The 25,511-nt window shown below is 35.0% G+C and overlaps 1 protein-coding gene across 4 annotated transcripts in view; it reads left to right on the forward strand.

Moving 5' to 3' along the window:
- The window catches only part of FER (FER tyrosine kinase), a 152,224-nt gene that overhangs the window by 50,776 nt on the left and 75,937 nt on the right, over positions 1-25,511 (forward strand). For 3 of the 4 annotated variants that reach the window (XM_041395879.1, XM_041395880.1, XM_041395881.1), the window contains 3 exons: positions 12,838-12,930; positions 19,341-19,544; positions 23,008-23,130. In XM_041395879.1, coding sequence (XP_041251813.1) covers positions 12,838-12,930; positions 19,341-19,544; positions 23,008-23,130 — 420 coding nt within the window. The remainder of the gene's footprint in view (positions 1-12,837; positions 12,931-19,340; positions 19,545-23,007; positions 23,131-25,511) is intronic. The other variant, XR_005952028.1, reaches the window with a different exon arrangement.

Consider the following 25,511-nt stretch of genomic DNA (forward strand, 5'->3'; position numbering starts at 1 on the left):
CTTCAGACTGCTGCTGCTTTTGTCCATTTGATCTGTTCACTCCATAGGGATTTTTATATATAACATGTAAATTAATACTGGTTTTGTGGATAGTTATATGTACAATTTGATCTTGGTATTTCAGAAACTCTGTGACAATGAAATTTGTAGCTTTATAAGAGATAATAAAAATAGTGAGGAAAACAGGGTTTTCAACCAACATGACTGAAGTATTTAATCAGTTATTTTCTTCAACATACCTTTTAAGAAGTTGATGCATTGAATCATGTATTCCTATACCCATAAACTAGGCATTACTGATTTTTTTATGGGAAGGGGGTTATGGCACAAAAAGAGTTTCTTCTGTAACAGAGGAGACTGGTCTTTGATTCAACAAACAGCTTGAGCATTCCATGTAAGTATAGCTTACGAACTTTGAGGGAACACTGCTTGGTTGTTCAGACTCTTTTTAATAAGTAATGATTGAAATAAAAAAAGAAACTCTATTGACTGAACTAGTAACTCAAAGTCTTTGCATTTCTGTAGAAGAAATGCTGCCTTAGTTATTTTGGTTCATCATGCTAGATAAAATTTATGAACCTTGGCTTGAATAGGGTTGAAATCTTTTAGTTGGTACAATTACTGAGATTTACACACTGACTCTGTCCTCCATATTGATGATATTTATATGTTCAAAATAGTCTGTGTCTGTGATTTGTAGCTGTGATCTGTGCATGAGTTCAGTGGACCATAGGCTTTACTCGGAGTTGAATTTGAACACTGCCAATTTTGAGGGTTTGCATTTTTGTTGTTCTGTTGTTTAAATTGGCAGATATTTGTTGTTTTGGCACCCTGCAAAGATTACTCATTAAGCCTACCTCAGTTATGGTGCTCAAGTTGTGTTCAAGCTGTCACAAAGTTGGTGTGTCATTTTATCTATTAACATGCAGGCTGATTTGTGCATCAAATCAGTATCATTCAAAACCAAAAGTAAACATTGCATTCTGACTACCCTTCCAAACAGCTGTCAGACAGAAATACCTGATATTTCTTACCTTCATCACTTCAGATTTGAATCTAGGCATACTGCAAGCTCTTTCCAGTTATGAAATTTTCGGTTTTATTGTTTAACACATTTAATGTAAATGTGGATCTGGCTAAGAACCTGTCATGTCCCATTTGACTGAAGCCCTTCAGGGTTAACTCCATGAAACTTTGTTGTATTGTGATAGAACAAATGCATCCTCTCACAGTATGATTTTCCAAACAGGTTACAATCACCAGTCCATATTTAGTAACAGTGTTTATTGGGAAAAGAAAAAGGCTTCACATCCTGCCTGATCACTTAATGCGTAATGCTATTTTTTGGTGTTTGACACAGCATTTGCCAGGTGGTTTCATTTGCCGGGTGGTTTCATTAAAGCCAGTCAGTGAGTCAGCTTGAGCCAATTAATGAATTATAAGAAGAATATTGATTAGTAGATGCCAGTGTGTAGAGAGCAGAAGTGAAGAAAGGTTACTTTGTACCAGTCAGAACAATGTGATGACAAACATAAAGACAATGCCCCTCTGGTACAATGACATGGTGGTTGGCTGGGGAGACAGGATTTTTCTGCTACCTGTAAGAACTTCCTTTGAAGTTAGGGAAAAATTTGGTGGTTTCCCCACCTCATCCTTGTTGAGAATAGTGTTTTCTGTCGGTTGGCATGGACTTTTGTTGAAGATGGGCTGCAGGTCCCCACCTGCAGCCTGGGATCCTGCAGCTATTTGATATTTAGTTTTTGGTGTCCTGTGAACCACAAGAGGATTTATGGATTTCAAGGTCATGCAGTATAGGGATGCTGTTCTTATTCTCTGTTCTTTACGCGTTGACTTTTATCCACTGCTTCTGCAACAGCTGTTCAGGTTTCAGCTACTCCAATACATCCAATCCCTTCCAGGAACCAGATTTTCTTGACTTAATGCCTGAGATCTGGACTCCACCACTAGCTTTGTAAGGCACTTATCTTTAGCAGGTATTACTGAGTGTAAATGTGGCTGAAAACCAACCAAATCCATCAGTGTTTGAATCTATTTAATGAGATCTGGAAAGACTCTCATTCCTCCTGTTAGTGTGTAGTGCATTCTAATGAAAATAACTGACCAATGTAGTTAGTGCAGTCACTAACAAATGCCATAGTCAGTTCATGCTATGTTTATAAATACTGCATTTAGATATATTTTGGGCTGACTAACCCCCAGTTGGCACAGTTGGAAGCAGCATCAGCTGTTTCATTTGGTGATGCACAGAGTACTTACTACCATAGATTTAGTTTTCCCTTTATGCAGTTGGTACAGCATCCAGGTAGTTGATTCAGTTATCTTCCCATGTCTTTGGACACAAAATGCTGAACTCTAAAGAGATGCAGTCCTCCTTAGAAAACCATGTTTTGCATGGAACCTTTGCTTGAGATGAGGTCAGATTTTTTTTTTCCAGAATCTCTAGGAAGAAACTATCCAAACTGTCCTTCTCACTGACATGTTGCCTTAGTTCTATATTCCCTGTACTTCACTCGAGTGTCTTTTAGCTAACCTCCATGGCAGAAATTAATTGCCTGCTTGTAGCTCATAGCTGTAATTTTCTTCTGTGCTGATTTGTAATCCCCCACCTACAAGCTGCTATACAGGTTTACTTTATGAGATGACATTTTGTCAAGATACTGATGACATTTTACTCAGTGAGTCCAGAGAAGCTTTGCCTGTGAAGATCTGGAATAAAAGAATGAGAACTGTTTTTGTTTTGTCCTCTGCTGAAATGTGGCTTGGCTTTCTGTTGGGGGGTTTTAGAGTTTTAAAATAACTAACACAGGTTGTAATGAGAAAAGGAGAATGGTTTGTGCTTCTCAGTCTGCAGAATGTGTAAGTCTGTATGGATTTCTTGCAAGCCTGTTACTGTTATTTTAAGTTTGTGGATAGTAAAGATAATTTCCAGTTCCAGATGGCATTCTTTGGCATGTACTGCTCTTCAGGAATTTGTCAACATGCTTGTGGTAGCTGTGGGTGATCTTCATCACTTCCTCACTTCAGCTGCAGACTGTTACAGAGAGCATTAGGAGTTGAGATATTTTGGATATTTTTTTGCAAGACTTTTTGTTTGCCAGTCTGGATCCTTGTGTAAAAATGTCCTGGACATTGTGCTTGGTCTGCTGAGTTCATTGTGTTGAAAATTGTGTGCATAGCTTAGTTCTTCAGGCACTTTCACTGGAAAATTTTGCATGCCTCTTGTGAAATGTAGCCTGGAGCTTCTTCACTTGTGGCTTTTTGTTATCAGCCCACAGAGTGGTGATTCCAATTCTTTTTATTAGGCCAGTAGTTGTAATAAGGTTCTGTTGGTCCTTGAGTAATGTTTACCAGTTTGAAAAGTTTGATATTAACTTTATTAAAACTGAAGCTAACTACTGTACACCTAAAACTTCACCATTCCATTGAGGAAGGGTCATTGCAGAATACTGTAATTTTTTAACAAGCGCCAAAAACCACTCTCTACCTTTATACTTTTTTGTGGGTAAATGACTATTTGAAAACATCAGGACATAAAATTTATTTCCTACACTAATTCCTATCTCTAGTGGAGAGATACTGATTTTTTGGTTGCTGTTTTATCACAATCTAGGTAAATAGAGATGCAGTTTTCCAAATAGGAGAAATGCTGCAAAACAGGTGTTTATGTAGAAAAAATAAATTTCTTCCTTTCTTCCTTTCTTTACCTTAGCAAGAATTTTCATTCTAGTTCAGGTTTGGTTTTGTTTTGTTTTGTGTTTTCTATGTTAACTTGAAAGAGGGATGGCAAGACCAGTCTTCTTGTGCGTAGATGCATATTACCAGTTCAGAAATATATTTCAAGTTGAAGACTTCACCATTTCAAATGGCAACTGTAGTGTTGATCTTGATTAAAACTCTGGGGCAGCATCAAGCACTACTACATTTCTCTATTTTTCGGAGAATTCTGGTCATAAAAACGTGAAACTATTTCAACTGATGTATGCAGTAAAGTATTAAAGTAAAGAATAAAATTAGCCTCTTTGATTCAAAAATTCTCCTAAGAATTTGAACATTGAAATGGTTTGTGGATGCACATTTATTCACTGCTTTTGGACTTGTGAGGCAAGGTTTTCTTGAAGCAGCAGCAGCAGCACAGCCTGAATGTTGAGCATGTTGTCCTAGCAGATGCTGACCTTCACCAGCAGCCAGTTTATCGTACCATTTTTTTTTTCCATGCCATTGGTTTTTTTGAATTATTAGCTGCCACTGGATCTAAGGTGTTGGCTTTCTTGCTTTTGTGGACATTAGGTACTGCAGTACAACTATGAGTACTCAATGCAGTCTGTTTTATGTTCTCCCATTGCAACTTAATGAGCTTACACAGAATTATAGCAAGAGAGAACTTGTGAGTATGTTTGGAGATGTGTTACTGTAATATGGCAATGGCAACCAAGGAAGAGAAGGACCATGCCATGAAAAGGTAGTTCCCTTTCATATATAGCAAGTGCCATACAGACTGAAATTTGATATTTTTTTATTACGTGAAACAAGTAAAATGTTTTTTTGAGAATTAATAATTTTTTATACATTCAGTTAATAATGGCATTCTTGATCAACAATGCTGATCTTGAAATCAGTGAAACAGTTAATATCTGAAAATATACAGACAAGCCTGAGATTTTTAAAGGATGGAGGTCTTAATTTTCCCTGTTATATATTTCCAAAGTTAAATAAGCTATTAGCATTTAAACTTATTTTTTGAAAGTATTTATTTGTTCTAAATTTGTCCGTAAACTTTCATAAGTCTTAATTGGTTTGTTGAATTGTCTTCATTTAAATTAGGTGTCATTTACTTGGCATCATTATGTGATCAATGAATGGAGGTGTCTTGGGATTTAGTGGTGTAGAGATACAGTCATTAAACAGAGAAGGAATACTTAATTTCAGGGGCCTATCTGCACTGCAAAAGTCCTTGTCTGGCTACTTTTTCCTTCCACAAAACCAGTTTTTATACAAGATCTCAGAGCCTCAGCTTAGGTGTTGAGGTACATTTAGTAATTTTCTCTAGAGAACTGTTGACATTCTTGATGATAATTTGGTGAAATCCAAGTATCATCTTTTTAAAAATAAAAGTGCTGTTAGGCGTATATAAGAGCTAAAATGTACTGTGTTTCTGGAAATATTATGGCTAACCCCCATTAAGAGGTGCTCGACTTTCGTTAAGACATTTAATACGTGTTCGTGTGTTTGGAAGACTTACTAATTATTTAAAAGATGAAGGTGACATTTCCCTGACATTTCATATGTAGCTTGAAAAATTAGCCTTCTGATAGTCTTAATTAAGACAGAAAACAGAGCAGACAACTTAACTGTACATTCTGTTGTGATAGATAGGGATTCAAACAAGAAAGCAATGGGTCAATCATATTGTAGTATTCATAATTATTTTTTTAAAATTAGTCTATTTACACAGAGTGTTTGCTGATAGCCAAACCTTTCCTAGGTAAAATCTGTCAAAGATTTTTCAGTTTTTTGTTTCCAAATATTTCACCAGTCTCTTGCTTAATACATTTTCCTGCTGCTGTTTTCCTGGAAAAAAAAATTACTTTCTAGCATCTGTTGTAACTTCAAAATATGAAACATAAGGAATGAAATGCATAAAAGTAATAGTAAGAGAAAAAACCTTTATTTTGAAAGACAACAAATGTTTTTGATTGTAAGTTAAATAAATTCCTGAACTTTTTACAAATTGTATATATTATTTCTAACATACTTTTTAAAACTTCTGATATTAGCATAGTATTGTGTTACTGCATTCCTGTAGACCAGCTTGTAGTAACACTGCTTGATTTCACATATACCATTAATGACTTCTGAGTTAACACTCAAAATAACGTCTAAATGTTCTTGAAGATATCAAGTCACTAGAAGTGATCAAAACCAAAAAGCGTGCCAGAAATTTTCAGGAAAAGCAGAAGGAAGAGATCAGAAAAACATTACATCACTATATTAATTGATGTGCACCTGCTTCCCAAATGCCATAAAGCTGCAGAATAATTTAAATTGGAAAAGATATCAGGGGGTCCATCTGGTCCTGCTTCTTGTTCAGAGCAGAGCCATCTTTAATGTTAAACCAAGCTGCAAGATGCCTTATGCATGTTGAGGTTCTAGCAGCTCCAACGATGGAAGTCCCTCTGGGAAACCTGTTTCAGTATTTAGTCACTGTCATCCTCATTGTGAGGTTTTTGGGTTTTCTTCAGTGTCTAACTGGTTTTTCTTAATGCAAACTGTCCTTTTGCTATGTACCACAGAAGAGTTTGGCTTCATGTAACCAATTGTATTTTCAGCTCCCTTAATTAGAATACTGATGTAGGAGAATTCAGAAAAACAAAATAATAATGCTCAGATATGTGGAGGAGCTTCTGTAGAATTTGTGAATAAGTAGATTAGGATTTACATACTTGAGAAGTGCAATGAAGGGAATGTGATAAAGGTGTGTGGGGATACATGGGGGAAGTGAATGAGGAATAATGACTGTTCTCTGTCTTTGCAGAAGCAAGAAGTAGGGCTCATCAAATAACCACAGTAGGCAAATGATCAAAAAAGCACAGAAACATGTTCTTCAAAAATGTGTAATTAACTTGTACAACTGATTGCTACAGTGGGGCATTGTAATAACTTATATAGATTCAGAAAACAGTTAAAAAATATGGAAGGAAAATCCTTCCATGACTGTTGCATGTAGAAACATCAGATTTTAACTAGTAAGGCTGATCTTATGCTACAGATCCTCAGATGACAAAGACATGCTCTGAAGAATTGCCATTCTCTTTTTCTTATAGGTTATTACTCTACTGGCATAGTCTAGGATATGCTTTTGGTCTGAAAAATTATAACAGTTATCAAATTTCACACTAGTAAGTTTTGTTTTTCAGGCTACCCCCTGCAATTCAGGATAGGTAACATTAATTTGCATCCAGTGCAGTGGTTTATAATATGTGTACATCAATCATGCATAATTTCTGCTTAGAAGAATTTAGAAGGTGTTTAAAACAGAAAATACTGTCTTATCATAAAGTGATTTTTGAATACCTATGTTGTTTAATTGGTTTCACTGTGTACTTGAGATATTTTTAATTAGCTTTGAATATTTAAATTTTTAATAAATGTATTATATCTACATGGTTCTATACAGTTCTAGATATCTGCAATAGTAAACTAAGAAAATGCATATTATAATTCCTGGAAAGGGACTTCAAAGAGATGATCTACTCAACTCAAGTAATCATCTCATATCCAACCAGCAGCTGTTTCCGTGTGTGAGTGCCATGTTAATAATTTAAAATACTCTGTGTTTTTTTGTAAAGATGGCATATCTGGTTTTCTACATGTGGTCTTTCTGAGATTCTTAGTTCTGTCATGAGGTCTTTTGGGACCAAAAGAAAAAATTAAAAAACAGAGAGCAGTGTTTTGAGGAACAAGATTAGTCTTATTTCTGAAACCAAGTGATAGGCTTTAGGGGTATTGGCCATGTTCTGCTGTATGCTCAAATTTTAATATGTCAGCATTTATGTGTCTTTCAGTAAATGCTAACAGCTGTAAAACAGACGTACGAAGATTTTTGTGGTTAGTATATTCACTCGTGAATTGGTAGGCCATAGTTAATGTCACCGTATAAGTTTATGACATGCTTTTGGGGCCACTCCTCTATAACTTCTAATCTCCACTACTGAAGTGATCATTTTCAGAAAGTTATTTTCTCTATTTTGAAGAGTTTTTGCTTGTAAATCACAAAACTTCATTCTCACTCTATACTTAGATAGACTTCAGAAATATTCCTTGTTCTGCCTATTGTCTAAATTTAAAGCTAATGTTGTTCAGCACCTTTTTCATCAGGGAATGTGTATCTTCAAACAAGAAAGGAAGTTAGCATTCACTTTACAAAAACTGTATTGTTTACTCTGGCAGATGCTGTCTGTATGCCTGTTTCATCTGTATGTTCATTGAATATATCGTTTGCAGTAGCTGCTGGAATTTCCCTGTCTAAATTTATCTTAGATCCCTTGTATCCTACTGAGTTTTCATCAAAATATCTGAGCACCAGTTCGCTAGCCAAATTAGAGAAGCAGTGATATCACTCTCATCTTTTAGATGTCGCTGATTATGTTCTTCTCATTGAAATCCTTTTTCTTTTTGAGCGCATTTTCTCTTTGACTTGAAGAGTCATCATCACATGTCCTCTAAGTTTTCTATGAAGGTTCTGTGATTTAATTTACAAGCTCACATTCAACCTCTGTATCCATGTGGACAGTTCACATCTGACTCATGAGGCATTTTTTTCTTTGAATGGAATAATATTAGAGTATGAGCTTATTTATATCACTGTACATACATGGCTGACTAGTGTTTTAGGAATGTTCAATATATGCTGCATTGTCCTTTGTCTCTTGCTGATAATCTTCCACCTTTCATTGGTAGTGTTAATATCTGCCTGTCCCTCAGAAGCATTAATTCTATTTTATCTTTATCTTAGATCTATCTCCAGACCTTTACTTCATTACTTTTCTAAAAAGAGTATAGACTATTTTTCTTTTATAGTAACATCTAAATACAGCCCTAGTCCTGGATTTATACAGCTAAAAAACTCTTCTGGGCTTTTACATCACACAGTTCAATTTAAGCAAAATCTTTTTTTCCTGTTGCATTTTCTTGCCTATGTTCCTTGAAAATACTGTTGTGACTATGACTCATCTGGTCTTTTTGATTGTGTCACTCTGCTGGGTATATTGTTTTATTTCTCATATACTGTTAAGATTTACAGTGATTGTGCTCAGTGACAGGACTGTGTGCTTGGCAAATGAGAGACTTGCTGTCCATGGGAATGCATCAGTTAAAGGGCATGACCATGGAAGATAAATTGTAGTGAAAAATCCACTAAAACACACAGGATCTCATGCTGCACAAGATCCTCCAAGGAGAACATAGGAAACACAGAAGCCCATATATATATATGAAGATGCAATTGAGGAAATCCTCAAGTAAAATAGCAGGTGCTTCACTCATGGTTTTCAGCTGACCTGACTCCTGTGCTTGTTTTTTGGTTCTGATGCTTAATTTCTTCTTTCTGTCACTTGTGAGAAGAGAAAGAATGGAAAGGGAAATTAAGAGTGTCAGAATGGTTGTCTTCTGTTGTGACATCTCTTGAAAAAAGCTGAAGTAATTTTTTCCCCGCTTAAGAAGGAAGGAAAACTGAGCAGCCTTGCATCCTTCTGTTCCGACACTCCATAGGAGCTGCCCCACCATGCTTCAGTGATACCAGTAAGGTTACAGCCCTGAAAGTGTGAGCACACCTCCAGTTCTTCCTGTGGACTCTCCTGCTGTCTGCTGTCAGCATAGAGGCATTTCTGTGGGCTCACAACAAACCTGACCTTGTGTCTGGAGTGGCTGAAATTCCCTGGTGTTCTTTCAGGTGTTCTCCTGCTGACCTGCCTGCCTGCCCCAGGCTCTGGGCATCTCAGTGGTGTGAGTGGGATGGCTCCCACAGCCTATCATTATTAAACCTGATGATATCCTCTGCCTGTTATATCTAGTTTATGATATAGGTAATTTAAATTCATTCTGAGAAGTCATTAGAAACATGGCTAGTCCTAAAAAGGGAAATATCAGTAATGCGTTTTTCATAATTTTTTTATTATGTGTTCTCATGACACAGGTGTGTTTAAACACACTTAAAAGAAATAGGTTAAAATGTTTTCTAATGACAGCTTGTATTTGCATACATACCTAGCTTCTTAATGGTAGAATACAATTTTTTCTGTAGTAATTCAGTTACTGCATAAAATACTATGATCTACAGGTTAGTTTGCTTTCTAGTGAAATTGGTGTTGTATAAAATAAGAAGTGAGGTATCATGCTACCATTTTCTTGATGTCTCTGAAACTAATTAATTTGAGTGGAAATAAAACTGAATTAGCTAATATGCTTTAGTAGCTGCACTGTGTGTGTTAGTAAGTGTAATACTCCATTATGCTCTCTGTAGCTTCCCTGAAGCAGATTCCTAATACCTTTGCAGTGTCTAGCTCAGGTTAGTCTGATAGTCACATGTTTTACAACTTTGAAACTTTTGTCATGACTACGTATTTGGCATGTTTGTTCTGTTTGATGACATGATGTCTGTTGGAATGAGCACTGTGTAGAATTGTAATGAACTTTCTGAGTCAATAGTGCCTCTGCTCTCTGCTAGGTTCCTTCAGAAATTTTAAATTACCTAATATTCTGAAATAATAATTTCAGCTACTAAGTCCTTTGTTGAATTGGGAGTGTCTTGACTGAGAGGTTCAAAATTTGATGTGGCTGGGGAGAGATCACTGAAAGATAGCTGTGATGTGTATTTGCTTTTATTTTGTAAATCAGGCTTAAAATAACACCCTGATTTAACTAGTAAGATAATACTCACACATGTACATAAACACATACATTTAAAAAGAAGTAGATGGGGTGTTCTGTGTTGCAGTTTTACACTAGTTTTGAAAAAAATATATACTTAATGTGCATTAAAAAATCCCTTTATACTGATTTATATAATATTCTGAGTGAAAAACAGGTTTCTTGCAAGATGAAGTAGTTCCTTCTAAGGCACACTGCTGGGCAATGGCAAAAAAAGGCAGAAGAAGACTGCTGTTACAGCTCTTTAGTTTTATCTACGTTGCCCTAAAAATACTTGAATGGAATAAATAAACTCACTACTGGCTACAGTTATGTTTTTTCATATGTTTGATTATGCCTGCTGTGAAAATTCTGAATCTTCATTGCTGTAAGATATAGACTGGTTTCAATATGTCAGGGGAAAGAACTTTGGAAGTGCTAAATAATGTTTATAAATGAGCTGCAGTTGGAACAGGACATGTGCTACATTTTGAACAAAGCCAAAGTTTATCCCTTAAATGCACATTTCAATACTTGCTCTATTTAATGCAACAGTTTGCCTCTGTATGTCATTCAGTGGTGCTTATCAAAGTTGAGTCTGATATTTTGAGTCAAAAAAGCTCCTTCTTGTTAATATTTTTTTGTTAATGAGAAATTGGTGAATGTAGAACCTTACTTGTAGTTTGATGTTGTTGCTAGATAAGCATGCTGTTAGTGTCCACTAGCGGGGGAGCTCTTGAGTTTTGGTTGTGGGAAGTGGAGTTTGTGCAAAACTCTTGAGTTTTGGTAACTTGTTTTCTCCTGTTACTTAAGAAGTATACATTTACTTGGTATTAAATCTCATGGCTTGCTTCTGAAGAGATGTGTGGAGTGGCTGGTTCTACAACCATCATGCAGGCTAATGCAGACTTTGTGTCTTAGTTGTTAATGAGGTTTTTTGTTTGGGTTTGTTTGTTTTTTTCTTGTTGGTTTTTTTTTGTGGTTGTTTTTTTTTTGGTTCGTTGGTTGATTTTTTGTTAGGGTTTTTTTGGGGGTTTTTGTGTAAGCAGCTTAATTCAGCAGCATCATAAGAATAAAAATCAGGTTTCAGCACAGAATTATTTTACTAAAATTATTTAGTATATGACAATATTCGAGTCTGATAAATGTATAAAAATGTTACTGATGGGTAAGTGGGCACATAGTTAATGAGTATGTCTGTGACAGATGCACTCCCTATCAGAGTTCTCACAATTTGGCTGGTTATTGCACTCTTTTATTCAATAGTGTACAATTAAGGCAAATTGCACACTTCTGCTACCAAATAAATAGCATTATTTTACTAAGAGAGCATTTAACCTGTGTCTTGCAAAATAAACTCTATTTGGAAATAATTTTCAGAGACTGCTAAATTTGGTGTGCAGATTTATTGCTTGTTTGGAAGTCTTGGAATAAACTGAAGCTGCGTTTCTTACATTATGAGGTCTTTGATTTCTTCTGTCAAAGGTGGGAACTTGGAAGCAATTTTTCTTTGTAACACTGGCAAACAGTTGTAGTCTCTCTTCATTATCAGTTTTTTACAGTTTAGTTAACCTAAAGCAAATTAGAAGGAGGTTGTTTATGTGTGATTTTTCTGCTTCAAGATACCTTGCTATTTCTGAAGGAAATTTACAAGGAATAAACTCAGTTTTTCCATATTGAAATAGGTTTTTTTTTAAAAGGTTGTTGTTAATTTGAGAGCTGATAGTAAGAGATGAAGAAAAATATAGTCTTTGGACTAAGTCAGCTTTTGAGACCTTGGAATTTATTTTGGCTTCTGCTGAATTGGAGATGCTTAAAGGCTGTTTCAGTGTTCCAGTCACAGCCCTATTCTTGCAGAATTTTAAATTCAGACAGTGGCTTCTCAGAAGTGACAGTGGCACTTACGGTTTACAGTAATGCCAGAAGAGAAATGGCTTTTATTACTTGCACCAATGGGTCCTAATATTTTCAGGTAGTCTGTTGTTAGAGAAAGACCTGTTAATAAAGGGAAAAAACCCTAAAAAATATTTTAAGTAAGGATAATGCACATATATCGAGTTTTTTACTATCTGGGGGGTTTTATTACATATTTTCAAATCACTGTCCCTTTAAAATTTCAGGTATTTCAGGAGAACTGACAGTTTTGTCTCTTGTTTTTGGAGTATAAAAGAATTCCAGTTTTCTTTATAGTTCAAATACTTGCACAAAGTATTTTAGGAAATACAGAATTTGTAAGTGGCTAAATGGTGTTTAATCCTACTGATTCTGACACTTCCTGGCTTGTATAAGTAGCAGTTCAACCCCTATCTTTTATTTGTGTGAAATTCAGTATTCTATATTGTACATTCTCCAATAAATCAGTGTTCCTATTGATTTGCTTTTTTTCACTAAAGATTCTGGCCTTTCTCCTAGGACAAGAAGGATAAAGTGTCAAGATTTGACACTATACGTCATTCCATAGCTGGAATTATAAGGTCTCCAAAATCCATGTTGGGTTCATCATCGGTAAGTAGCACCAATACTGTAATGTTATGATATATTCTGTGATTTTTTCAGCTTAAATAAGATTTATTTTTCCTTGAAACATCATGCATGTCCATCTGAATGGACAAAAATTACATTAAAATAATGCTATATAAACACTGTTCTGACTGATCAACATGCAGAATAATATCATGATATAATGCTATGTTAGAACAACTTGCCACACTTAGAGACTCAGTTTGTATGTTCTTTGCTGCTCCCAGAGTGGTGCTGTATTGTTCAGAATATTCTTCCCAATGAGGCTGATTTTCTTGAAATGCACTATATGATAATAATCTCTATTAGGTTAGATGTGCACACTTGTTTTACAAATTTGTGCAATTGTTGCAATAATTGTATTACCATATTTTTTTGTAAAAAGCTTCAATGTATAAGCATATTGTTGCTATTGCTACTACTGCTGGTAATATTTAATTTACTTTAAGTAATCTTGCTTAAAACCCCACTAAAAATGGTTGTTGAGTATCTCTGAGATATAGTTAGCTTTTGTTAAAATTTTGTAATTGCTGGACAAATGTTCTTGCTTGTTTTACTTTTGTATTTCCTTCTGTTTGTTTCATGTGGAAGCTTGCAAGATTAGTTAGAATCCTTGAGCATCTACTTGTGGATGCATCAGATTGTATTTAAAAACCTTCTGCCTTTTTCTTGAAGTGGAACATGTGATCACCATAACCCTCCCAACTTAAAATCAAACCAAAACAACAACTCAAAAACCAAGCAAAAGAAAAAAATCCTGGGAGAAAGTTGGGTGAAGTTTTAAAAATTGTTTAAAATTGCCTTTTAATTTTGATCTTGTCACCTAAAATACAAGCTCAAAGTAGGATTCTTGAGAAAACTTCAGAAGCAATGGGTCTTTTATTTTATGCTGCAGGATTGCATCCAAGGACCCATTAACAGACACAGCAAACCATATTTAAGCTAGATAGTATTCAGAATGGGTGGAAGTGATAACAATTACATACGTGTAAAGATACATGCGTATACAGAGGACAACTGTACATAGTGATGACAGAATGGAAAAATAAATATGATCATGAGATAAAATTAGAGTAGAAAGGCTTTTCCTCTGAAAAACATGAAAGTTGCATGGCATTTGAAAAGTAACCGGAAAAACCTTGCTAAAATATTAAAGTGCCTTTGATGTTAAACAAAATCTCCACATTGTTGTGATCTTAATTTTATTAAAGTTCTAGTTGTGGTAAAAAGACAGCATCTCATATTAAAAACCGATTAAAATGTGTATTTCTGTGACCTCTGTTCTTTATGTAGGTGAGACACAGCATTCATCTGTTTCTATGTATTATAAAACTTATGACTTCAAAATAAATCAAAAAGCTTCTACAAACCCCAGAAAAAACCTACCTGAAACTGCTTCAGAGAAAATTTGGAAGAGAAAAAAAAATCTCAAGAGGAAGATTGAAATAAAATGCTTAGATTAAATCAGGGAAAGTCAATGTCAAAATCTCATTTGCCTTAAAGTGTCATTTTCAATAGTCTACGTGCCACACTCTGATTTCATTCCATGGAAGCTGATGTAAATCTGGCTGTAGATATGTGGTAGATATGATTGGTGAAACCTTGGAATATATTTGGAAGAAGTAAGATTGGCATTGGTTCATTTGAGTCAGAAAGTAAAATCTGAGTAACAAGTGCAATATTGATTACGTGTTGCCTAAAGTACACCTAAATTACTTCCGCATTAGAATATATAAATTTCTAGCCAATAATCAGTTTTGCTTTGTATTTTGATTTAGTGATTTTGTTTGTGTTAGAAAAGCTGACCATATGTATACAGCTCAAATTTGCTTCACAAATTAGTACTTAGCAATTAAATGTGGTCAGCTGTTTCCTGCTGACAACTACATAAGCGTGTTTAATTGCTAAATATATAAATTGGTACTTAAAACTTATTATCCATCAACAAAATATTAAAAATTGTTCTTGAATGTGTGTTGTAAAGTAATATTAACATACATTTAAAAATATCTATTTCTTTAAATAGACCAGTACAAAAAGGATGTCAAAGCAGATTTGGAAAAGGATCGGTACTGATCTTCTCATATAGTCTAGTCTAAAATGTGATCTTACCTACCTGTTTTCACATTATTTGTTTTAAGCATTTAAAGTTTTTAAAGTATTTCTAAGTATTTAATTTTTACATGTATTAAAACTTTAGAAATTTTTAATTGGTAGGATAGATTGAATTTTGTTTCTATAAATTTGATAGGACTAATTTTTTGTACATCATCTGGAAAAAGTCATAGGGAAACTGTGCCATTCTAAAAATAGGCAAGAGTTTTTGTGTGTTGACACTGAAATTCTATATATGCTCTCAGAATGAGAAGCTAGTACAGGGAAAAAAGTGTAGTTTGAAGAGAAAGAAACAGGGCTAAGGATTCAGGTAGGTTTTTTGGGACAAAATGCAAGTCAGTTTTCTATAACAGCAAGAGATGTAAGTTTAATCAAATGAAGAGAGGAAACAAACCCGTGGGGGTAACTTTCATGTACCAGTCATGAAATGCTGTGAATAATCTGAATGAAGAGTCTGAGCAACAAATTGCATCATGAATGCAAGCTTCTGCCCTGCTGCATATTTTTTTTGGTATTAGACATTTGAGCTTGACACAAACATCTGCTATTGTTTATAGGGGTTTTTTTTACTGTTTATAGGATAATAGGATATAGGATGTTATTGTTTACTGTTTATAGGATAATAGGATGTTTGTAGGATAATTAATGGACGTTTCAGATGGTGTACTATTAGCATGTGGGAATGAGCTTGGTACACAGAGATGGAATATTCCATAGGGTATTGTCTCAAATTATCAACTTTAAATTTATTGCTTTACATTCTTGTTTGTGTCAGTGCTACTCTTTTACACTATGAGAGAAAAAATACCTTGAAAAAATGTTTTCTTTGCTTAAAGATGGAAAATAAGGCATTACTGAACATTTGTATTCAGATTATATACAATAATACAATATTGAGCATGCTATTAGTGTAATAAAATATCATCCCCATTATTATTTTTATTTAATTGTTAGTGCACGTGCAGGAATACTATACATTTTTTTTTGAGTTAGAAATAACACACGGCTGTTTGATCAGTTTTTTTCTTGAAATAAGGGAAGCAGCTGAGGACTGCTTATTTTTACTCTTGGAGGAGAACATAAGTTTTAATAGATTGTTAAACAGGGAGAAAGAAGGGGGCTCAATATACATAAAGAGGTCAGTACTAGATCCATGAGGAGCATGATGAAATACATGAGGCCATCTCCTTGTAGAAGAAAAAGTTCACACTTTTAAAAAATATATAAGGACGCACCGCCCCCCAACCCCCCTGGTACAACCCAATAATCCGAGTGAAATATGACAATAAATGGAAATCTTAAAGGGCAATGGAAATCTTAAAGGTAGGAAAAAAACCTGAAAAGTTGGGGAGAGGGAGAGTTGAAATGTGCAGTGTGAGTTCCTTTCTTTCTGCACAGTTTGATTAATTATTGTTACCTTCCAGCAAAATTAACAACAAAACTCCTAGAAGCAATATTTCTTCCTTTAGACTATTGAATCATTGAGTGCTTCTGTAAGTGTACATACAAGTGAGCAAGAGATCCTTTCTCCAAATGAGATTGTAAAACATTAAGGCCTAGAATATAAACTTGTCATATTAACTTGCTGGCTGATATTTAAGTAGAGTTTAAAGAAAAGAGGTGGGCATTTCATTTTGTGCAGGTAGCTTTTTTTTTTTCCTCCTCTATTTTCCTCAAAGACTAATCTATCATCTAATTCTAACTATAAAATGTAGTAGAAATATTAGTACTAATAGTGGTAAACTGAGTTGAAATCAATATTAAAGTAGATACATGTATCCTGCATTGGTATTCTTTTTTCTGGGCTTTCAGCCATGTTTTATTCTATAGCCAGTTAGGGTTGATATTATATCACAGAGAAAATATGTTGGAATAAGAAGACTTGTTCATAAAAATAATGTGATTTTAGTGACACTCAAGAACATTTGCTTCATCAGAAAAACCATCTTGATATGATAAAAAGTAAAGGTAAGGTAAAATGAAGGACAGTCAACAGAGAAAACTCCATGGAATTTCCACTGTTTCTTTCTGAATTAATAAGTAATACTTCGATCAAATTTCAAAGAGAGGGAAAATTTATTATAGAGTTATAGACAACACCATTGTTATCTATGTCTAAAATGCTCTGTTTTCCTTCCATAAACTCTTTTTCTGTCATAAAGGCTCTTAAGATGCTTTGTTTTGGGATTTGATACTGATTGTCTGAATGATACCTCAGCCTGCACCCAGTTTATACATAAGCAGATGTTATAATCTGGTGGCTTCATTTTTGAGCTATAAAATAAATTGCATGTCAGGTTGGTTTTTTTAAAACTTTCTTTCATGAAGGCCATGAAGTAGATTAGTAATCCTGTACTGTTGTTTTATCCTTAGAAGCATTCCCTCTCAAGTAGGAATTGGCTCCTGTCAAAGGGTTTGCTGCTCTGAACTTAACGGAGGTCTAGGTTTTCTTTCAAGTCAAGCTCAGAATCTTTGAATAAATAAATAAATACATAAAATATTTACTTGAAATAAGTGTTTAAGAAAATAACATTGTCTAACATTTTGAAAGCTTTTCTCTTTCTTTTATAAATTTGTGAAAGAAAATGTCATAATGTCATTTAACAGTGGTGAGCAGTTTTCACCTGGGATGTTTTTTAACTGTTGATGAAATTGAAAGTTATGACTACCTTCTTGGCCAATCATTATTTCTGCTTTTTAGCAGCTCATTGTGCTATTAAACTCATAACCTTGGAGTACAGCTTTTGCCTCTAAAATCTCTGTGCAATTTCTGTTCAAGCTGTAGTTATTTCTTACATAGTACTTCCTATCTCTGACTGTGTAACAGAGCACACACTCTTTCTAGTGATCAGCCTATTTGTTATAGTGCTTATTTCAAATCTCAGGTCTGAAATTCTCCTTGATAAGAGCTTCATCCATGATGATTCTCTCTTTGTCTGTTAATATCTGAGAACACAAGGGTCTGTCAGGTTCTTAAATGTGTTCCCCGGTTTTCCATCAAGATCCTGACTAAAGATCATGACAAAGGACTGAACTGGTCCTTTGAGGTATAACTTAGGCAACCTGAAGCCAACAACGATATTTTTAACAGCTAAAAATGTATGCAAGCACTAAAGAATTCCTGTGTAGATTCCCATTTGTAGGTCTGCTCATTTCCACTCTCAGAGTCTGAGACCATTCCTAGTGTTTTTTGGACTAGGTGAGGTACTGTAATCTAAGTATCTTCTGAGAAAAACCTTAAATGTACAGACGGCCTCCAGCCTGGGTTGTTATCAGAGCAGAGCAATAGCAGAGGTTAATTCAGAATGGTATTGCTTTGCTTGCATCTGTTTGATTGTCCTTCACTGAGACGTAGATCTGTATGCTGTTACCTAGGTGCAATTCCGGAGGCTGGGGAACATTCACATGCCTGTTCTACTCACAGTGTGCTCTGTGTCATGTTGTTCAGAGCTTTACCACTCTGCCTGTTAGAATTTCTATGAGCTCTGGCATTGCTTTTGAATAACATACAGCTTAATGAGGGCTTGCCTTCCTACCCATAACAAATAAATCTGAAGTGATCAGTGACAAAATATAAAGTTTCCTTCAGTGTTTTTTTTAAATAATGGAGGCATGTTAAAATTAATGTGTGAAATCATAGATTAAAACTCATTAGCTTCCACTTACAGCGAGTAGCTTTCATTTGCAGCCAATTCCATGCAGTGAAAAAAATTCCTTGCAATCTTTGTGCCTTATCATAGAGTTCATGAGGGCACTACACCCAGGTGTGTACTCTGCACTACAGGGTACATGCTAGGAAAAAAGGCTCATAATTATGAATTGATTTGGGATGCAATTGATAAATTCTGTGAAAACAGCTTATCCAGTTCAAGTGATTTGTATGAGTCAATGTATTATGGTTTTGTGTCTAAGAAGTTTCTGTCTGGATAGAGAAATGATTAATTTTCAGTTGTTAATAGCATGTCAGAATGTGTGAGAAAGAGTTGGTCATTATGGCTTACAAAAAATAACAAGCCACATAAAAAATATTGCATGGTTTATGGATGATTCCTTAAACTTCTGCTTTGGATATATTGATTTTTCAGGTAAACAGAAAATAAAGTGATCAGTATGCTTTTGTGGAAGTGTAAGAGCCTTGATCTTGTTTGTATGTGTCTTTGTATGTATCTGATTTTGATACATAAAACAGAAATTATTGTTGTTTGTGATAGTTTTAATGTACAAGTGAACACTAAAAGTGTGCTATTATAGTAACATTTTTCTTCAATATTTTTCCCAAGTTCTTTGATGTAATCTCAACCACTGAGAAACCATTGGCTGAGCAAGACTGGTATCATGGTGCAATTCCAAGAATAGAAGCCCAGGAGCTGTTAAAACAGCAAGGAGACTTCTTGGTGCGAGAGAGCCACGGGAAACCTGGTGAATATGTCCTTTCTGTGTTTTCAGATGGACAACGGAGACACTTTATCATACAATATGCTGATGTACGTCTCTGATATAGTACTGAATATTCAATTTAGGATCTACATAGTTTACTATATCAAATGGATTTAGCCTTTATGTGCAAATATGAAAGTGTTAGAAATATTTCCATCAGTTCTGGAATCAGGGGTAAAGGTCATTCTGGGAAACAAAGGAAAAGTATGAAGTATCAGGTTATTCAGTATCTTTTGTCTTATACTGAAAAGCCAAGATATTTCTGTAAATGTTTTGAAATCTGGAAATTGTTACTCTTTATTTATGCATTTGCATTTGGTTATTGATTACATGGTTACCCATTTTCATAGCTAGTGCAAATTAGGCTACTTCTAGTTCAGACTGTAAAGATCCCACTGCATCTTCCTGAAAAATTGAAACGGCCATGCAGAAGAAAATAATCTGTGTTGGTTTTTATACACATGGGAATTGAAGTCCCTGTTGCACTGGCGATGCCTGTTTTCTTTTTAGTCCTGTGGTAATTGTTTTGTTCAGTATAATACAAACACTTTTGGATGTTGCACAGTGTGTATGCTTCTAAGGACCAGAATTGACCCCCCGCCTTGTTGCTCTGAGGAAAAATTGATGACTTAATGAACAATATATTAATTATTATCTACCTTTATACAGTGTGGGGGTTTTTATTCTTCTTAGTGATTTGCTTGATGTTTTTTAATGTATTTTCTTTTTACCTTGAATAAATTTTCTTTTTACCTTGCAGAATTTGAAACTTATTCAGAATGTAACAGTTCCCATAACATTGCTAGAAATTTTTCTTAAAGCATGAAATTGCAGCAAATCATTCTCCGTTTTGATTCAGTAGTGCTGTCTCTTCAGTCTCCTGTAATAAAGTTTCCCATGTACAGAAAAATTCACACATTTAATTGCATATGATATTACACTGAGGGAATTTCATTGTCTGAATCCCCATATGATGCAGCATGCCTGGGGTAACTCAATATTGTGTACCTGGTTTATTTTCTTTTGAGAAGCAGTAATATTTTTCAGACTTCACAGAGGTTGCCATGCTTTTCTAGGATTAAATAGACACCTGTCACGGTGGAGAGTGTTTATTAGTTCTCATCTAGAATTTTCTTCATAGAGGTGAACACACAGTCAGTGTTTATTTTATTTTGATTGTATGGCCTTAAAGTATTTTGATATGTCAGACTGCTAAATGAGAAAATAAAAGCAGTAAAATTACCTATACCCAGAGTCTTACAATATTCTTGGTGCACCCTGATCTGACCCTGCAGAAATAAAAGCACATTATGTACATGGTCTAATTGAAATAACTTCGTGCAAATCATTATATGTGCAAGTAGATCTTGAAAAAGATAAGTTTGACTTTCAAGTCCAAGTTCCAACTATTGGCTTGGGGCCTACCTGTAAGCTGACTCTTCTTTTGTGTGTGTGTGGGGGGAGAATTTCCTCCAAAGCAAAACAAAACAAAAGAAGCTATCTTTCTCTCCATAGTTTTGTACTTAGCAGTTAAATTTGAAATGTAAGACTGATACTGTTGCATGGCCTGGACAGTCCCAGCATTGTCAGGTCGAGATATTTACCTGCTTGTACATTTACTAATAGAGCATTATGTTCATCTGCTCTTGGGATTAATTTGTAGTAGATTTTCTTGTCAATTATGAAAGCTAACACTTTTTTTTTCCTTAAAGATGTTCCATCTGCTGTATGCATTCCTATGGGATGAATTTTCTGAGAATGAGGAAAAAGCTTATTAAACTCTAGAAAATAGGTGTTGGGAGTGTTAGGGTCATGTAGTGAAGGATATATTCATGGACGTTTTTGTAGGCAAGTTTAAGGAGAGTTTAGTACAAAGGATTTGTTTGTTTGTTTGTTTACATTGGTATGAACAATGTGGAATTGGGTTTCTGATTGGTCAAACCACACTCTTGGATCATTGACAGGTTTCCATACTTTCTTATGAATCAAGTACTGAAGGTTAGAGTAGGACATCTATTTTAACAGCAATCCTTTAGTTATATAAGTGTTCTGTCTCTGGTTTTACCATTATTTTAAAGGCTGATCTTGATGCAAATATGTGTGTGATAAATTAATAAATTAATTCATTAATAATTAAGCATCAAAATTCATTGCTGTCATTCAAGGCTACCATTGTCTTCACTTCTGCTTATTGGAGGCTGTGCCATTTAAAAATTTTTGTTTGCTAGTGATCTTAGTAAGGGTCAAGATTGGGTGTAAACACAGAGTGAAAGGACACTGGCTGCTCTAAAGGTCTCCACTAGCAGCAGATGGGCAGTGGCTGGATCTGGAATGGGGAAATAATAGGCAGTAGTGGTGGTTGTGCTGAGGAGACTGTTAGTACAGCAGGTTTTTTGCATCATCAGGACAGAAGTATGAAGGAGCTTACTTGACAGGGATGGGAACTAGTGTTAGTGGTCAATCAAAGCTGAGTCACTATTTAAGAAACAACAAAACGTTCAGACTATGGTAACATTTTTATTACAGACATCTGTGAATGTTAAAAACAGCTGACAAGAGCCTGCTGTCTTTACCAACAGCAGTGACACATTTCAGGAAGTTAATGCTTTAACCCTTAAGGAAACAATGAACTTAGACTGCACTGTGCAAGGAATTCAGCCCTTCGAGCTAGAAAGAAGGCATGCCAGTGGTAGAGGTGTTCATTGCTCATTTGTGTAAATGAACTTTAATCACTATCTGTGCTCTGAGTTTTTAAAATTGCAGTACTTGTTCATTGTTGCGTTGTCAGGCCGGCTTATGGCAGCTACTGCCTTGCGGGAAAAGCTCTGTCTGTAGATGCTGAGACTTATGAAAGCAGGAGACTTTTTCCTGTTTCACAATCACCTGCAGGGTCCTGCCCAACTTCTCTTTCAAGCCTGTTTATCACCTGCCTTTGTCTCTAGTTCGTGTAGACATGCCTGATAGATACTCTTTTTAAAGACCAATCATGCATTCTATACTCTATGCCAGGAATTTACTAATTTTAGGAGACAATAAATGAAAGGAGATGAGATTAGGATAGTATTGTGTACCTCCTGTTTATTTTACCGCTTTTGGTATTTTATAATTTGGATTTTTTAGTTTGCTTGCTATAATTTTTAGAAATAAATAAGAAGTTGGTGTTGTTTTTTCTGGTTTACAGTATTTTTATTTCATTCTGTAATAGTTTTGATTTTAACTGGCCTATATATTTAAATTAAGAGTTTAAATCGTTATTTTATCATATTGCCTTAAATGAATGATGCAGTAATTTTGCATTTATTAATTTATCATTTTCATAACTATCATTCCAGTTAAGTTAGTAGAAATGCTATTCAGTAGGTTAGAAAAGGAATCTGAAATAACTCTAGGAAAGTGTACATTTTTTTCTGAGTTGTTACTAATGAAGAAAGTTTGGTCAAGTACTTTGGCAGTTTCTTGTTCAAACTATTGCTTATAGAGAAATAAGTTTTTCCTTTTGCCTCCATACAGAATCAATATCGTTTTGAGGGAACTGGGTTTCCAACTATTCCTCAGCTCATAGAACATCATTACACAACAAAGCAAGTTATTACAAAGAAGTCGGGTGTTGTTCTGCTCAATCCCGTTATTAAGGTAATGCATACGTTCCAGAACCTTTATTTAACAGACAATAACTTTGGGGGGTTTCTGTTGTAATTTAAATAAGCTTCTATGGAACTTCTCAGAAGATTTTTCATTTTTGTTAATTTTGGAACTCTGTTCCTGATCTGTTTCAAACTTCTCACCTTGGTGCAATACATTCACTTAAAACAACTCTCCATCCTGATTCTTACCATGAATTTTTGCTATTTTGAAAGAATGGCATTCAACTTCTTACCAAGTATCACCATACTTTTATTTTTGGTTTCACATTTGGATTTCCCTACTAAGTAATTCAAAGTAGTCGTTCATTGCCGTTCCTTCTATAAAGTAAAAAATTTATTTTATATAATGGAGAAGGTCTCAGGAAATTTTGAAGACTTATGACAACTGCATTTTGTCCCTATTTTATATTGCCAAGATAAGTTAGACACAAGAAAAGATAGTGATATTCTAGCATCAATGAAAATATAAAGCAAAAATTCGCTTTTTCATCAGGAAGCTATTGCAGAAAGTCTTTCAGGATAGAAATAAAAAGGGCTAAGTATTAAACTCTATCAGTGTTTTAAGAGTCTCCTTGACTACTTCCAGCAGTTTTGCACTTAGTGTCTGTCTAGTTGGTATTTCATTCATAAGCCAACTCCACTTGTATCTTTGCATCTTAACTATGGATAAGCCTTTTGTTCTTGATATATTTGTTTTTTCAAGACTGTTTCAAGACTGTGTTCAACAAAATTTTAGGAAGTATGACAATTTGTATTTCACCATTAATTACCTACTCCGGGGTCCTAGTTCTTTCCTGCTAATAGTCTTAAGAAAGTCAAGCATGTTCTTTTTCTCAAAATTACACTTAATCTGCACTTAACTATTCTATATAATTTTAAAATTTTAAGAGTGGGACGTTGGAAATATGTGTTTTATGCTAATATCTTGCTGATTACCAAACTGATGCTTCATTGAACATAAGTTATTGCTTACATTCATTGTAGATCACGTGAGAAAACATAGGACATTAATTTTGGTGTGTAATTCTTTTTTATATAAATGATTTAAGCTACAAATAAGAGGTAATCAAGCTCAAAATAAAATTTTTTAAAGTCTGTTTACAAATTTCTCTCTCTCTTTAATACCGTGTTTGTTTTAAATGTGTAATGCTTTTTCTGTTTTCTGACTGTACATAATGTGAGAGCAGCCCTGTTTGAGCACATGTAAAACGATAGTATAAAATATCATCACATAATCTTAGTTATTGTCTGATAAACTGGATCACCTAATCTGTAAAACAGCACTCATTCTTCATTCTCTGTTGCTTACTTTAAAGATAGAGAGTTTCTTATTCCTTCCTTTTTTGTTTAATTTTGTATTTTCTCTTCATAGAGTTAACTTTTAGTTTAACCATAGGCTTGTGTAACTGTAGCCAAATAATTTTTCTAGTCCCTGTCTTATAGAAGAAATGTACACCCAAATGGCATTCCTGGTCATTCCACCATTACCACTCCGGTGACAGCAGGGAATCCCCCCCCAAGCAGCAGCTCTGACCTTTTTCCAAAACCGAGAGAGCAAGAGGAAGCTCGAAGCTGTCTCAGCCCTCTTTATTTCCTCCTCAATTCTCCGAGAGAAACCGAGATAAGAGAAACCCCCAGATAAGAGACTGCATCTTTCCCGGGACAACTTCTTTTTTCTGTTAAGTACCTGGTCGTTATTGTCTCTTAGCAACAAAATGGCAGATAATTCTCTGAGAGAAAGAAAACAAAAGGAAAAACCCTAACTTCCAACAGGCCTTTTGTTTTTCCTCTATTCAGGGGGAAATGAAGTGGGTCCACTCCTCTCCGGGTTGGTTGACTTGAGTTAGTATCAACTAAACTCAGTATTAACTAAAAATTAGTGGAAATAATAGTATTTTCTCTAGGATTGTGCTAGTTGGCAGTTGATCTGAGCTGCTGTTATAAGTAAAAATAAAAATTGACCCAATCGTAACAAAAATAAAAAATAAAAATTTATTCGCGACCGTATTACAGTCCCGACAGCCACCAAAAAAAAAAAAAAAAAAAAAAAATGACAGCGCAGACCCTGGGATACAGGATGGGTAGATGCAGATCTGGTCTCTATCGCACCGAATCCCCCTTTGTCCACACTTGCTGCTCTACAGGGACAGTTCTTACACTCTCTTTCTTGCCCGTGGCAGAGTCCCTTTGTCTCCTTTCAAAGTTCCTCATATCCATGCTGGTTTCTTTCTTCACTCAAAGCTGCACAAAACATCGTCCGGGAAGAGACAAATGTTCCTCCTCCGATTCCCGGAATCCTGTATTCAGGTGGAAGGTGTTGATGGCCCTGGTTATCTCAGGTGTATATCTTCATGGGCCATCATCACTGGG

The sequence above is a fragment of the Onychostruthus taczanowskii genome, unplaced genomic scaffold (assembly GCF_017590055.1).
Source record: "Onychostruthus taczanowskii isolate IOZ18803 unplaced genomic scaffold, ASM1759005v1 scaffold120, whole genome shotgun sequence".
Lineage (NCBI taxonomy): Eukaryota > Metazoa > Chordata > Aves > Passeriformes > Passeridae > Onychostruthus > Onychostruthus taczanowskii.